The sequence below is a fragment of the Hyaena hyaena genome, unplaced genomic scaffold, assembly GCF_003009895.1.
Source record: "Hyaena hyaena isolate Hyena2069 unplaced genomic scaffold, ASM300989v1 scaffold_2052, whole genome shotgun sequence".
NCBI lineage: Eukaryota > Metazoa > Chordata > Mammalia > Carnivora > Hyaenidae > Hyaena > Hyaena hyaena.
Genome location: NW_024082690.1, coordinates 63577 through 76370, shown reverse-complemented (window position 1 = coordinate 76370; position 12794 = coordinate 63577). Strand labels below are relative to the sequence as shown.

The window sequence follows — 12794 nt, the reverse complement described above, 5'->3', positions numbered from 1 at the left end:
TCACAGACTGAAACAGGCTCCAGGCTCTGAGCTGGCAGTCAGCACAGAGCCCGACGCGGGGCTCGAACCCACGAACCGCGAGATCATGACCTAAGCGAAAGTCGGACGCTTAACCGACTAAGCCACCCAGGCGCCCCTAGTTTTTTGTATTTCTAAGAAGGTTTTAACATAACCAAATTTAGCTGAAAATACTCATTTATATTTTCACAATTAATAATGGAAATATTGTTAGCTTTCTTTGTCTGCAACCTGTACTTAACCAAGTCGATGAGTAGGCATGCCATTTCCACAGTTAACGATTATTTCCATTACATTAGCTGTATACAAATTTTTCTGGGTATAGAATTATTTTTATAAGAAAAATAAATTATGAGTGTAAAATTGTGAGGATTTTTTTCACCAGTGCTTTTCCCAATGACAGTTTTTAGCTTAATTCTACTTGAGTTGTAGTTCACATGATTATAAAGACTTTTCCTAAAGATCTTATGTAACTTACAAGGATGATTTGACTTTTAGTGACTATTCATTGTTATAAAGCCAGAAATTCTGCTCATTATACATTGTTCAACAGAGAAGTTATCTTTTCTTAAATTATTTTTAACATCTATTTATTTTTGAGAGATAGGGAGAGGCAGCATGAGCAGGGGAGGGTCAGAGAGAGAGGGAGACACAGAATCAGAAGCAGGCTTCAGGCTCTGAGCTGTCAGCACAGAGCCCGACGCAGGGCTCGCACCCACAAACAGTGAGATCATGACCTGAGCTGAAGTTGGCTGCCCAACCTACTGAGTCACCCAGGTGCCCCAAGAAGTTGTCTTTTCTTAAAAGATTTTTTTTCCTTTTTTCCCTGATTTGCAACTATTTGCATCATCCACATTAGATCAGGGAGAAAACATCTTTATTATTTTCTGATTGACCCAGAAAACAGTCATGAAATGAAGTTAGAAAATTATTACTCAAAGGAAATGCCACTATGTATCTTATTTTTAAAATTATTCTCACGGGTTATTTCTATGTTACATTGGCAATTGCAGAGTTTTCGTGGTATGCAGTGAATGAATTACCATCTTATTAAATATGTTGATGAACCTTATTTGCTTTTAGGTTGTTTTATGTTTTTGTTGTTTTATCCACTGCTCATTTCTACTACAGGAAAGAAGAAACCAGAGATCACTTTTATGTTCCAGGAGGAGATTGAAGATGTTTTAAGAAAACACGTACAAGATGCTCCTGAGGAGTTTATTTCTGAACTTGCTGAGTACTTAATAAAGTAAGTGTAAAAACATTTTTTTCTGTTTTATGATAGAAATTTAGAGTTTTTAAATAAAATTTTTACCAAGATCATAGAAAACATATATTTTAGGTCTTTACAAAGCTTAGAATTTAATATAGTCACTAAATTGCAGCTTTTGTTTGCCTATAAAGGCTGTTCAATTCAACAAACATGTAAGTGCTTTGGGCAAGACAATATAGGAAATAAAAGGCAAGAGTGTGGAGGCATCCTTGTTCACTGATATTATAGTCCTAGTTGGGAGATAAACACCAAAATAATAGCTGGCTGTTCTCTAATATAGCATGAAAAGTAAAATCTAAAAGAGAGAAAAGACCATTTTCTATCTGGATTTGACAGAGAGTAAACAGTGCACTTTTAGGGAGAAGTAAAGTAACAAACTGCCTTCAAAGAGAATAAATTTGGACAGCACTGGCTTGTAATTGAGCCAAGCTAAATTTATTTTACAGAAGTGAAATTGTGTATAACTTGACCATTACTACCTAATGTGATTTTCCTTCAAGTTAGTTCCAGTGTGTAAGCTATAAATGAAGTCCCAGAGCCCCGTGCATTTAATGTTGAATTTAGAATATAGCTTTTTGTAGTGAGATTTCTCATTTCACTGAATATTTTTTGTGCATGAATATATTACATCATCATGTTTTTCATATGTAAAAAGATGGAATAATTACTTCTAAGCATTTGCCATTACTTTTTTAAAATAATCCATTCTGGGGGGCACCTGGGTGGCTCAGTTGGTTAAGCGTCCGACTTCGGCTCAGGCCATAATCTCATGGTTCGTGAGTTCAAGCCCCGCATCGGGCTATGTGCTGACAGCTCAGAGCCTAGAGCCTGTTTCAGATTCCGTGTCTCTCTCTCTCTCTCTCTCTCTCTCTCTCAAAAATAAACATTTTAAAAAATGTTTAATAAAAATTTTTTAAAAATCTATTCTGAGTTTTTGAGCATAAAGTTTTTAATATGTTATTTTTTATAGTACTTTAGAAATTGAGAATTTGTTATTCCCAAGGATAGGGAACAGATTTATAGTCTATTCTCCAAATTAACTTTTAAAAACTACTTTGAGTTGAATTTCAATGAAGCTTCTGTTACTGCTATTCTTACTATCTTTAGTGCAATTAATTTTGAGGACTCTAAGATTGAGAAAATAATACATTTAAATGATAGGTCCTAGACTTAGAGGACAAATTCTTGTGAACTAGTCTCCAAATTAATCTTGTTTGTTTAAAAAATATAGAGGTCTTCTCTTAAGGCCTATTTTCATAGAAACAAAATTTCTTATATGCATAAATCCAGTACTTTTAATAATTTAATATGTTTATCTTGTGCACAGACCTCTAAATAAAACTTACCTCGAGGTGGTGCGTTCAGTGTTCATGTCTTCAACTTCTTCTGCCTCTGGAACTGGTCGAAAGCGCACTATCAAGGACTTGCAAGAAGAGGTTTCAAACTTATATAATAATATTCGGCTCTTTGAAAAGGGTGTGAAGTTCTTTACAGGTACATTTAGTACTGTTTCTTCCATTGATTCCCATAATTGTTCTTGGACATTCATTTTAATAGGACACCTTTATTTTCCAGATGATACGCAAACTACTCTTACGAAGCATTTGCTGAAGACCGTGTGCACTGATATCACTAACCTCATTTTCAACTTCTTAGCTTCGGATTTAATGATGGCAGTAGACGATCCTACAACCATTACAAATGAAGTATGATAGTGATTTGCTTGCCGTTCTTGATGTGTTTTGTTTCAAACTGAAAGCATGCTTTATTTTCTCGCATCAGAAACAGTCTAAAGGAAAGTAAAATATAGGAAAAGGTATTTAGGGAGAACATCCATCAGACTTTTAGTTTAAATTGGTCTGTTGAAAGTAACAATGGTTAATTACTTTAGAATCAGCACTTCTTTTTTTTCCTAATTGTTATGGTATCACATCTCCTTTTCCTGTTGAGTTGCAAATCCCATAACAGTGCTCTGTCTGGCCTAATCCCATAACTCCACAGTCATTTTCATTTAGTGGCACCATCTCTTTTCAATATTTATATAAATTGCAGTTTTATTTGTTAAAATTATAATCACAAAGTAAATTCAAAATTAATTTCTTCCCTTCTTGAAATATAAGGTAGAGTAGTGACCCCCAGTTGCCTAGAGAAGGAAAAGTGTGATCTGTCCCTCATATTCCTCCTCCTCTACTTCTTCTCTGTCTTTATATGTCCACTTAATGTTTGAGATTTAGGAATAATGAAAGGGGCAAAAGTGCCTCACAGGAATGACTGCATATCACTGGTTATGACCTAGGTCCAATGCTGTTGTCTCTTATGATGTGGCCGTTGCCACATAGATGGTGTAGGTTGTTTGGGGGGATGTTTTTTAGCATGTGACTTGCTCTCATAGCAAAGACCACCCCCTAAACTTCCAAACAGAGATAGTTATTTCTTCCTCCTACCGCAGCAAAGTACTGTCCCCCTTCCTCCTTCACCTCGACAGTGAATCTCCAAATGCCTGGACAGTTCATGTATCCTGCCTCTGTGCCAACCTCTCCTATGGGAAATATGTGGGTTCCTGTCCTGTGCCCTTCCGGGGCTACTGAAGGATTTGGTGTGACATGTGACAGGGAGTCAGTAGGTTGCCCTAGTCTTCTGAGACTCGCTGTAACTTTCAGGGCCTGCTGGCCAAGCCATTCCAGTAGGCCTCCACCAGAAATCTCACACTAGGTACGGCCATCAGACCTGTCAAGAATGCCACCACACTTCTTGAGACACGTCTATGTGGGCAGTGGTGCTGAAAAGGCCACACACCAAATAGTATAACAGCTGTCCATCCATAGAGCAAGTTCTCTAGTCTATAGGCATTCTTAAACTTTATTCAAGAGTGAGATCCCCTTCACTTGCCATTAGGGAAAAACACTCTTCCCACCCCAATGAAAAAGAGAGGGAGTACCGTCTTGTCTCAAATTCTCTTTTTCCCACAAGATGAAGTTCTCTCTCCCTCCTTCCCCCCACTACTCTCCGCGCATCTTCCTCTTGCATTGCTGGGCCAGAAGGGGGAAGCAGAGCTGTATATAGCCTCATTGGCTGGCGGGCTGTTGGCTAGCTCTCAGATATTAGAATGCTTTGGGCATGTTTTTTTCCCTGGTTTGAGAGCTAAAACTCAAAAACAAAGTAAGTTCTATTCAGTATTCTATTGCAGTACCAAATATACATTGTTTTGTCTTGTTTGATCTTATATCCACCATGTGTCAAAGTCACAATCCCAAAAGAATTTTTTCCCCTTATAGGTAAGAAAAAAAATTTTAAGTAAATTATCAGAAGAAACCAAAGTAGCTCTCACAAAACTCCATAGCTCTCTGAATGAAAAGGTAAGTAAAGTTTGATTCTGTTTAGATAATGGGGCTAGAATTTGTGACCTTTGAGTAGATTTTTACTGGAATAATTGTAAACTAAATCCTGGGAGGTGAAAGGGAAGAAAAGCTGGGGACATTTTATCCTCTTTAGTCATAAATCACAATGTCATGTTTAATAAAATGACCTTTTTAAAAATTTTATTTAGGGTGTAAAATTATAGAACATTATTAAATGACTATATTTCTTTGGACAACCTGTTAATAAAAATAAATTATGGCATTAAATACCTTTTCAGAGCATAGAAGACTTTCTTTCCTGTCTGGATTCTGCGGCAGAGGCTTGTGATATTATGGTGAAAAGGGGAGACAAAAAAAGGGAAAGGTAACAACACTGAATTAATCTTCATTATTAACAGATTCTTAGACATGTGATATTTCGTATCTGAAGTTGGTGACTATCTGGATCTTGCACAGAGAACTCTGGCATCCAAAGGCTGCATACCTTTAAGCATATTCAATACATAGGTGTCCCTCTCTGACCCATTTTGATAGGGTAGCAAGGTTCCCTAATCCCATAGTAGATCAAGGCTGGGAACTTTGTTAGCTTTGAGACCTTATAGAAAACTTACTTGCATCAGTGCACTTCTGTCTGACCCTTTACAACCCAAAATAAAAAGTATACTTTGAGTATCTGCTACATAGTTTTCTCTATCATTTTTTAGCATATATTCATTTATCCACACTATTAGGGTCAAGTGTATCTATGTTTCCTATTTAAAAAATCCCTTAAGATGCTTATGGAGCTAGATAATTTAACTAGAGAGGCTTAAAAATGAATACAGAAGGGAATGAGTGAAATTGGTGAGACCTTGTTAAAATATGATAGTGTGATTTTGTGATTTTATTTTTGTTTAGGCAGATACTGTTCCAGCATCGACAAGCACTGGCCGAACAGCTCAAAGTCACAGAAGACCCTGCTCTTATTCTGCATCTCACATCAGTCCTTCTGTTCCAGTTCTCAACCCACAGCATGCTCCACGCACCTGGAAGATGTGTCCCACAGATCATCGCTTTTCTGAACAGTAAAATTCCAGAGGTATTACATTGTCAATGCACTCGAAACTTTTAAAGCTTTTAGATTCTGAAGAGCTTGAATGGATAGGTATGAATCATCGTGAACAGTAAGTCACAAAACATGTTAATGTGATTTCCTGTTCAATAATGTGAACAGTGATACAAGATTGATTTTTAAAACCTCAGCCTAGCTTAAGAATCTTTGGGGATCCTACAGGATCTGTAGTAAAGAAATATTCTGAGTTTGAAAATTTAACCTTTCAAAAGAGATACAATAAAGTCCAGTCTTCCATTTCAGTTTATGCAAATTCAACCTGTCCTTCAAGGACCAGTTCAAAAAGTCTTACCCTTCACAGATTCTTCTGAGAAACTTCAGCTAAAAGTAATTTGGCTTCTTTGAACTTCCATATCACTTCTTAACCTCTAATGACAGAACCTAACTAAGTCGATTTACGTTAAAATGATCCGTATTCATGTTTTATCACTCCTAACCTGTCAACTTGCCAGCAAGGAGCTTGCTGGATTCAACTTTCTACTTACATGGCCCATAATTTGTAAAGATGTGTGTGCGTTGAAAAAATCATGCTTGTTCCACAGAAAATTAATTCAGGGGCGCCTGGGTGGCTTAGTCGGTTAAGCGTCCGACTTTCGCTTAGGTCTTGATCTCGCTGTTTGTGGGTTCGAGCCCCGCGTCGGGCTCTGTGCTGACTGCCTGCTCAGAGCCTGGAGCCTGTTTCAGTCTGTGACTCCCTCTCTCTCTGACCCTCCCCTGCTCACGCTGTCTCTCTCTCTCTCTCTACTGGAAATAAATAAAACATAAAAAAAAAAATTAAAAAAAAAGAAAATTAATTCAATGTTCGTTAACTTTTGTTCTCCTTTCTTCTTTCACAGGATCAGCATACTCTTTTGGTAAAGTATCAAGGTTTAGTTGTAAAACATTTAGTCAGTCAGAATAAGAAGACTGGCCAGGGAGATGATCCCTTGAGTGATGAAATAGACAAAGAACAAGAAGATATCACCAATACTACTCGTAAAGAGCTTCAAGAACTTTCTTCATCCATTAAAGACCTTGTTCTCAAATCCAGGAAATCATCTATGACAGAAGAGTAATGATCTTAATTTACTTTGTCATATGGTAAACATTTTTCCCCAGAGTTTAATAAGGTGAGTGGTTACCAAAAAGTATTCACTTCACAATCCTCAATTCCTCCCAGTAATGCACCCCCACACACACCCCTCACAATTCAGTCTAAACAGTAGTGTTGTATTCAATGTAAATCTTATAAAAAAAAATTTATAAATTGGGTTCAACCATGGAAGATTTCTTTTTCACATCATAATTCTAAAAATTACCATTTCAGTTTTATTTTTATTTTCAGATGCTGAATGAAGAATAAATGTTCTGATATCTTTCATCTCTAGAAAAGGACTCATTCATTGTGTTGTTAGATTTCAAGTGACATTATTACGTTTATACACATATTAGGTGAAAATTGAAAATGTAGCCATGTTTTTTTTTAAAAAGAATAAAAACCCTTTGGTGTCAACAATAAAAATTCTGTATTTTAAAATTAATAGACAATGATTCAAACCTAAAATACAGAAATCTGTAAAAAAGAATTTTTTATTACTAAGCCCCTGCTTTTTATTTCTGGCAGATAGAGGGCCTCCCATTGCCCCCACAGGAGTGAACTTTTATGTGGTTGACAGTTTCAGGGACACCATTACAGGTGGAGAAAAACACAAGAGGGGCCCATAGATTGCTGTGGTCTAGCCACTAACAAGAGTGAGAGAAAAGATAAAAATTACTTCTTAATAGATATAAGTCACATTAGAGTAACTAAAAATATAATACAGTATTTTTCTTCAACCCAATTTGCATTTCTGAGTGTTATTTTTTATATCAGTAGTCACTCTGGCACCTAATTTTTTGTTGTAGGAGGATCTATAAGTGCATTGAAGTCATTGAAACTTTTTTTTTCCAAAAACGAAAATCCATGTAAGAAAATAGGCATTCTTGTTTTCTAAAGACTATTAGTAGTTAAAAGCAACTAAAATAGTTCCTTGGAGTAATCATTTCAAGCAAATGAATCTTAAGCAACAATTTATTATTATCAAAAAGAAACTTATTTTGAATATAATAGTAAGTTAAATCTCAAATATTAAAAAAGTACTATTTTATATAATTCCTTATATGGCATTTAAAGCTTCATGTTTCAAAATGTTTGAATACAAATATCAGTCTACCTCTACTCTAATTCAGACAAAGTGTTAACACTGAGTGAAAGAAATTGATATAATTGCTAACTAAACATTATTATTAAAGTTGATAGGAATGTAATGTAAATTTAAAAATGTTTTTCCACTGATAGATAATTTTCTATTAATGTATTTTCATATGGGCAAAAGAAGAAAAATGACAAATTCTCTGTGACCAAAATCTCCATTTAATTTTGTTTATTCAGCTTTCAAAACATTATACACCAAACTTAAGGTTTTAGTCAGTCTTTAAGAACTTATCATTTATGTTTCAGCAGATACCAAAGTAATCCACATTTGTATCAAACTAGGTCATAGACAATGAAGCAAATAAAATCATCCTGACCTTCTTAATTTGTAAGAATAAGAATAGGAGAGACAACCATGCAAATAAAAAGAAAATGATTTTGTCTTGAATCACATAAGCTTTCTGCATTTAACAAAATGATTCATATTTTTCACAGTAAATAACAGTTTTTATTGTTTTTGAAAATAAAATGGCATAGCTGATTTTGTATGTAAAAATCTAATTTCACTGATAAAATAAAAATTCTTAAATGGCTATCTGCTATGATCTTGCTGGGCAGATTTAAGAATGTTATTAAAAATAAAGTCTATTTCTATTAAATTTTCTGGTACTTTGAGGCTTCCATTATTTTAATTACTACTAGGATTAATTGATGCATATGTTATATGTAACATATTTACATTTTAAAATTCTTTTTCTGAATATTTTTTAAAGGTGTTATTATATTTTCTTACACAAAAATAGTTCGATAGTCGTCAGTGTCTCATTTCTTGAAAGTGTGCCATTCATGAACCATCTTCCCTGAGTAAATCATTTTCAGTTAGCTACGTGGCAGCAAACGTGCAACTGTACTCCTACCTGCCACTTCCTACTATTGCAGGTACACTAGAGATATCGGGATAATGCATTCGTGTGTTCCATTTCCAGACCATGTGTGGAGAGTCAAGGGAAACCCACTTCTCACCATCAGAATGATCCAGTGAACAATGATCTTATCAAAATCAGTGAATTTTCAGAAAAGATATTAATATGAAACCAGAATAATAAATGTATAAGTCACTCAATCTGAACACAGAACCATCTTGATCTTTTTAAGGAATGTATTTTAGTCAGACCATAATGCACCAAAGATGAGGTCAGAGTGCAACAGTGATAGTTCGTGAAGAGGGAGCATGAAGCTGAAAGCAAAATACAAGCGGGCACAGTCCCCAACCCCTCCAGGAGAATATGTGTGATATTCCTTGGACACTTCTGGCTTCCCAAGAACAAAGGAAAAGAGTTTAAGTGCTTGCCATGGTAATGCAGGAGCCTAAGGAAATCCCCTTACTGCCTACAGCCCATTGACAAGTCCTTGAAACAGGCAGATTGACCTCCCTCTAGGAGCTCCGCTGCCTCAAGGATGACACTCTGCTAGGGGCAAAAGAGAATCTTAGTTTAACATTGTCGCAACTTCGAGGATACTGTAATTTACTTCCTTTATCTCAACTGCCCCAAGATATGTGCTGGCAATCTTACTCCAAGTTTAAGGCCCTTCGATACACATCTAAAGGGTCTCATGACTGAAGTTTTATTAAATGGTAATAAGTGGCATTGCCCTAGCAACAGCTAGCCCCTCCAGGTCCTGGAAACCTTGCTTACAAAATTCTTTAGAGACGAACTCTATCCCTGACCCCCTCCCAATCTGAGGATTTATAATGATATATAATGAGAATATATAATGAGTTACCCGTCATGACCCTGTGCAGCTCTTCAGGCCCATAGGTTCTGCCCTGTGTTTTAATAAATCACCTTTCTGCACCAAAGATGTCCAAGAATTCTTTCTTGGCCTTTGGCTCCGGACCCCCATCACATCAAAACTTCAGTGCAGCCTATAGATTGAGAGCGAACAGTTCATTCCTTCCCCAGAAATGCTACTTGACCCAGGCCAAATGGGTTAACATGTTAGGTAGAGGTTGGAGACAATGAAAGGTTTGCTTCTTTGACTAAGACCAATGAAGCCTTTACCCTAGTACATATGGGAGATGAAGGGAAAACATACATAAACTCTGGGATGCACATTTTCCACAGAAATCTAGGACACATTAAAGTGCCCATTAAAATGGCCTACAGATTCATACAAGTTGCTCTACCTTGAAGACCACTGAACAAAAAATTGAGTAGAACTTGGGAAAAATTTGTTCCAAACCATCTAAAAAAGAAACCTTGACTGTCAGACTTTCAGAAACACAACGTTTATTCAATTTACCAAAAAAAAGAAGGAATAACTACTTTGAATATGTATTAAATTTGTATAAGTTCCCAGTGTTTTATTACTTGTTTTTACCAGGCTTACTTCTGTTTGCACCTCTATTTCTCTTCAGTGATTAGTAATACAACTAATCCTCATGGTGGATATACGTTTAAAGAGCAGGAAGAAAGGGATTATGTTGTGGTGTGATGGAAGAAAGGGGAGACATGGTGAATTTCAATCCTGGCCTCAACAGTCTCATGGATCTTGTATGACTATGAAGAACTAGGAATACAAATGTAAATCTTAAAAATGCACTTTGACTTAGCATAATACACTCTAGTTTCATGCACGTAGTTGCAAATGGCAACATTGCCTTCTTTTTAATCACCTATTTGATCAAAGACAAATAGATGAGTTCACTCATATGTGGAATTTAAGAAATACAACAGATGAATAAGGGGTGGGGAGGGAGGAAAAATAAGATAAAAACAGGGAAGCAAACCATAAGAGAAATAGAACAAACAGGGTTGCTAGAAGGGGGTAGGATGGGCTAAATGGGTGATGGGCATTAAGAAGGGCACTTGTTGGGCACTGGGTTCTACTCCTGAAACCAATACTACACTGTATGTTAACCAACTTGAATTTAAATTTTTTTAAAAAAGATATTAGTTGAATAAATAAAGATATGAAAAAAATACACATTGATTTCCAGGAGATGGCAAGAATCAACAAGCAGAGGATGCTATGGGGGAAGAAATGAAAAGTCCAACTGTCTTGCACAGCAGGGAAGGGAACTGAACAGCCTGGAGATGACCTCCTGAACTGAGTCTTGAAAGAAAAGTAGGACAAGCTGAGTGAAATCAGGCATTTCCGGAAGAGAGAGAGGAGGAGATCTGTAAGTACTAAGACATGCCCTAATGAAATAATGAGACATCTGGAAACCCTAAGTATGAGACGTGAAAAATGATCTGGGAAAGCATTTTAAGCCTAAGCTTGGAGAGACCAGAAGGAGATCATGAACTACGTTATAAGTTCACTTGGCGAAAAAGTTTCACCATTATCCTGAAAACGGGGAGTTTAACAAGGTTCACCAGGAAAATAAGGTTATTAGATTTGTCATTTAGAAAGACCACCAATTCTGAAAGGCAGTTTGAGAACGTATCAAAATCCTTTAAAATTACTATTATTTGTGAAATCAATGTCTCTCCTGTCTGAAAAGTAAAAGGTGGACTCGATGTGTATGAGACTTTTTCCTGAGCCTCTAGCTGAAGAGGAGCATGGACAGCCTGTCTTGCACAGAATGGAGGGAGTCTTCATGGCTCTGGAAAACTCTTGCTTACTCAGATGCTAGTCCGCCCAGGAAAAACCCTATATCTGACTAGTCAAGCTAAGACAAAGTTCTCACGGGGTTTCTCATATGTTTCTTGTCATTCAATATGAAGAAGTAAAAGCACTTGATCAAACTGCTTTCCTACTGAGCTTGTCTACTCACCTAAAATGTACCTTTAACTTAATTCTACCACACAGACTTACAGATCCGGTAATTGCTAGAAGGCATGAAACATGGTAAGTATAGAAAATACAGTTGTTTAAATAGTATCTAATAAATGTAAATGAACTTCAAGTGACTGTGCTATATTTTTCTCCTTCCCCCTTTCTCACCAAAACCTAAGTCCTTGTGACTCAAACATGATAAATGCTAGAGTAAGTTTTGGTATTGAAGAAAATAAATCAGAGAGCGAGAGAGAGAGAGAAAAGAGAGACTACTATTCCAGAATATATCTCATGTGTTTCATTATATTGCAGCCTTTATTCACAACCACTTTAAAGATATTTGATTTGGAAAATCATTCATGGTATATTAGGTTAAAAAGAAAAAAAGGATGCAGAACTCCATATACTGTGGTCTTGGTTTTCTAATTAAATGTACTGTATAAACATTTGTATAAAGACATTTATATTAACATGTCCTTCTATAGTTTCCTGCATATACATGCCTATTTTCCAAAGAGATTTGGGCTAAGATTTGGCTTGTGGCTATCTCTTTTACTGCAAGTCATTTTAAATTTTCTTAATTTTTTCAGTTCTTATTCCAGGTGTTCTGCAAGAAGCATGCATTTTCTTTCTTTAAATATTTTTTAACATTTACTTATATTTTGACAGAAAGAGAGTGACAGAGTGCAAGCAGGGAAGGGGCAAAGAGAGAGAGAGAGAGACAGAATCTGAAGCAGACTTCAGGCTCTGAGCTGTCAGCACAGAGCTCAACATGGGTCTTGAATGCACAAACTGTGAGATCATTACCTGAGCCAAAGTTGAACAGTCAACCAACTAAGCATTCAGGTGCCCCAGAAGCATGTATTTTCTAATTTGATAACTGATATTTTAAAATATTGTTTTAGAGGGATGTAGAGAAATAGGGACCAGACTGAGACCAGACCAGTTGGTCTATAACTGATCAAGTAATCCAAGTGAGAAACTTGAGAACCGGAGTGTAGGGACGATGACAAATTTGAGGGAGAGCTAACCAAGTAGAACCAGCAGAAGTTGGGGATGGGGATGACTGAAGGGGAT

General features: G+C 36.3%; 1 protein-coding gene across 1 annotated transcript in view; it reads left to right on the top strand.

Moving 5' to 3' along the window:
• The window catches only part of UFL1 (UFM1 specific ligase 1), a 33623-nt gene extending 25020 nt beyond the window's left edge, over window positions 1-8603 (top strand). The window contains exons 13-19 of the mRNA XM_039225344.1: window positions 1150-1267; window positions 2619-2785; window positions 2867-2997; window positions 4567-4647; window positions 4929-5014; window positions 5548-5728; window positions 6598-8603. Of these exons, the coding sequence (XP_039081275.1) occupies window positions 1150-1267; window positions 2619-2785; window positions 2867-2997; window positions 4567-4647; window positions 4929-5014; window positions 5548-5728; window positions 6598-6816 (983 nt within the window). The 3' untranslated portion in view covers window positions 6817-8603. The remainder of the gene's footprint in view (window positions 1-1149; window positions 1268-2618; window positions 2786-2866; window positions 2998-4566; window positions 4648-4928; window positions 5015-5547; window positions 5729-6597) is intronic.
• The last annotated feature ends 4191 nt before the right edge of the window (window positions 8604-12794 follow it).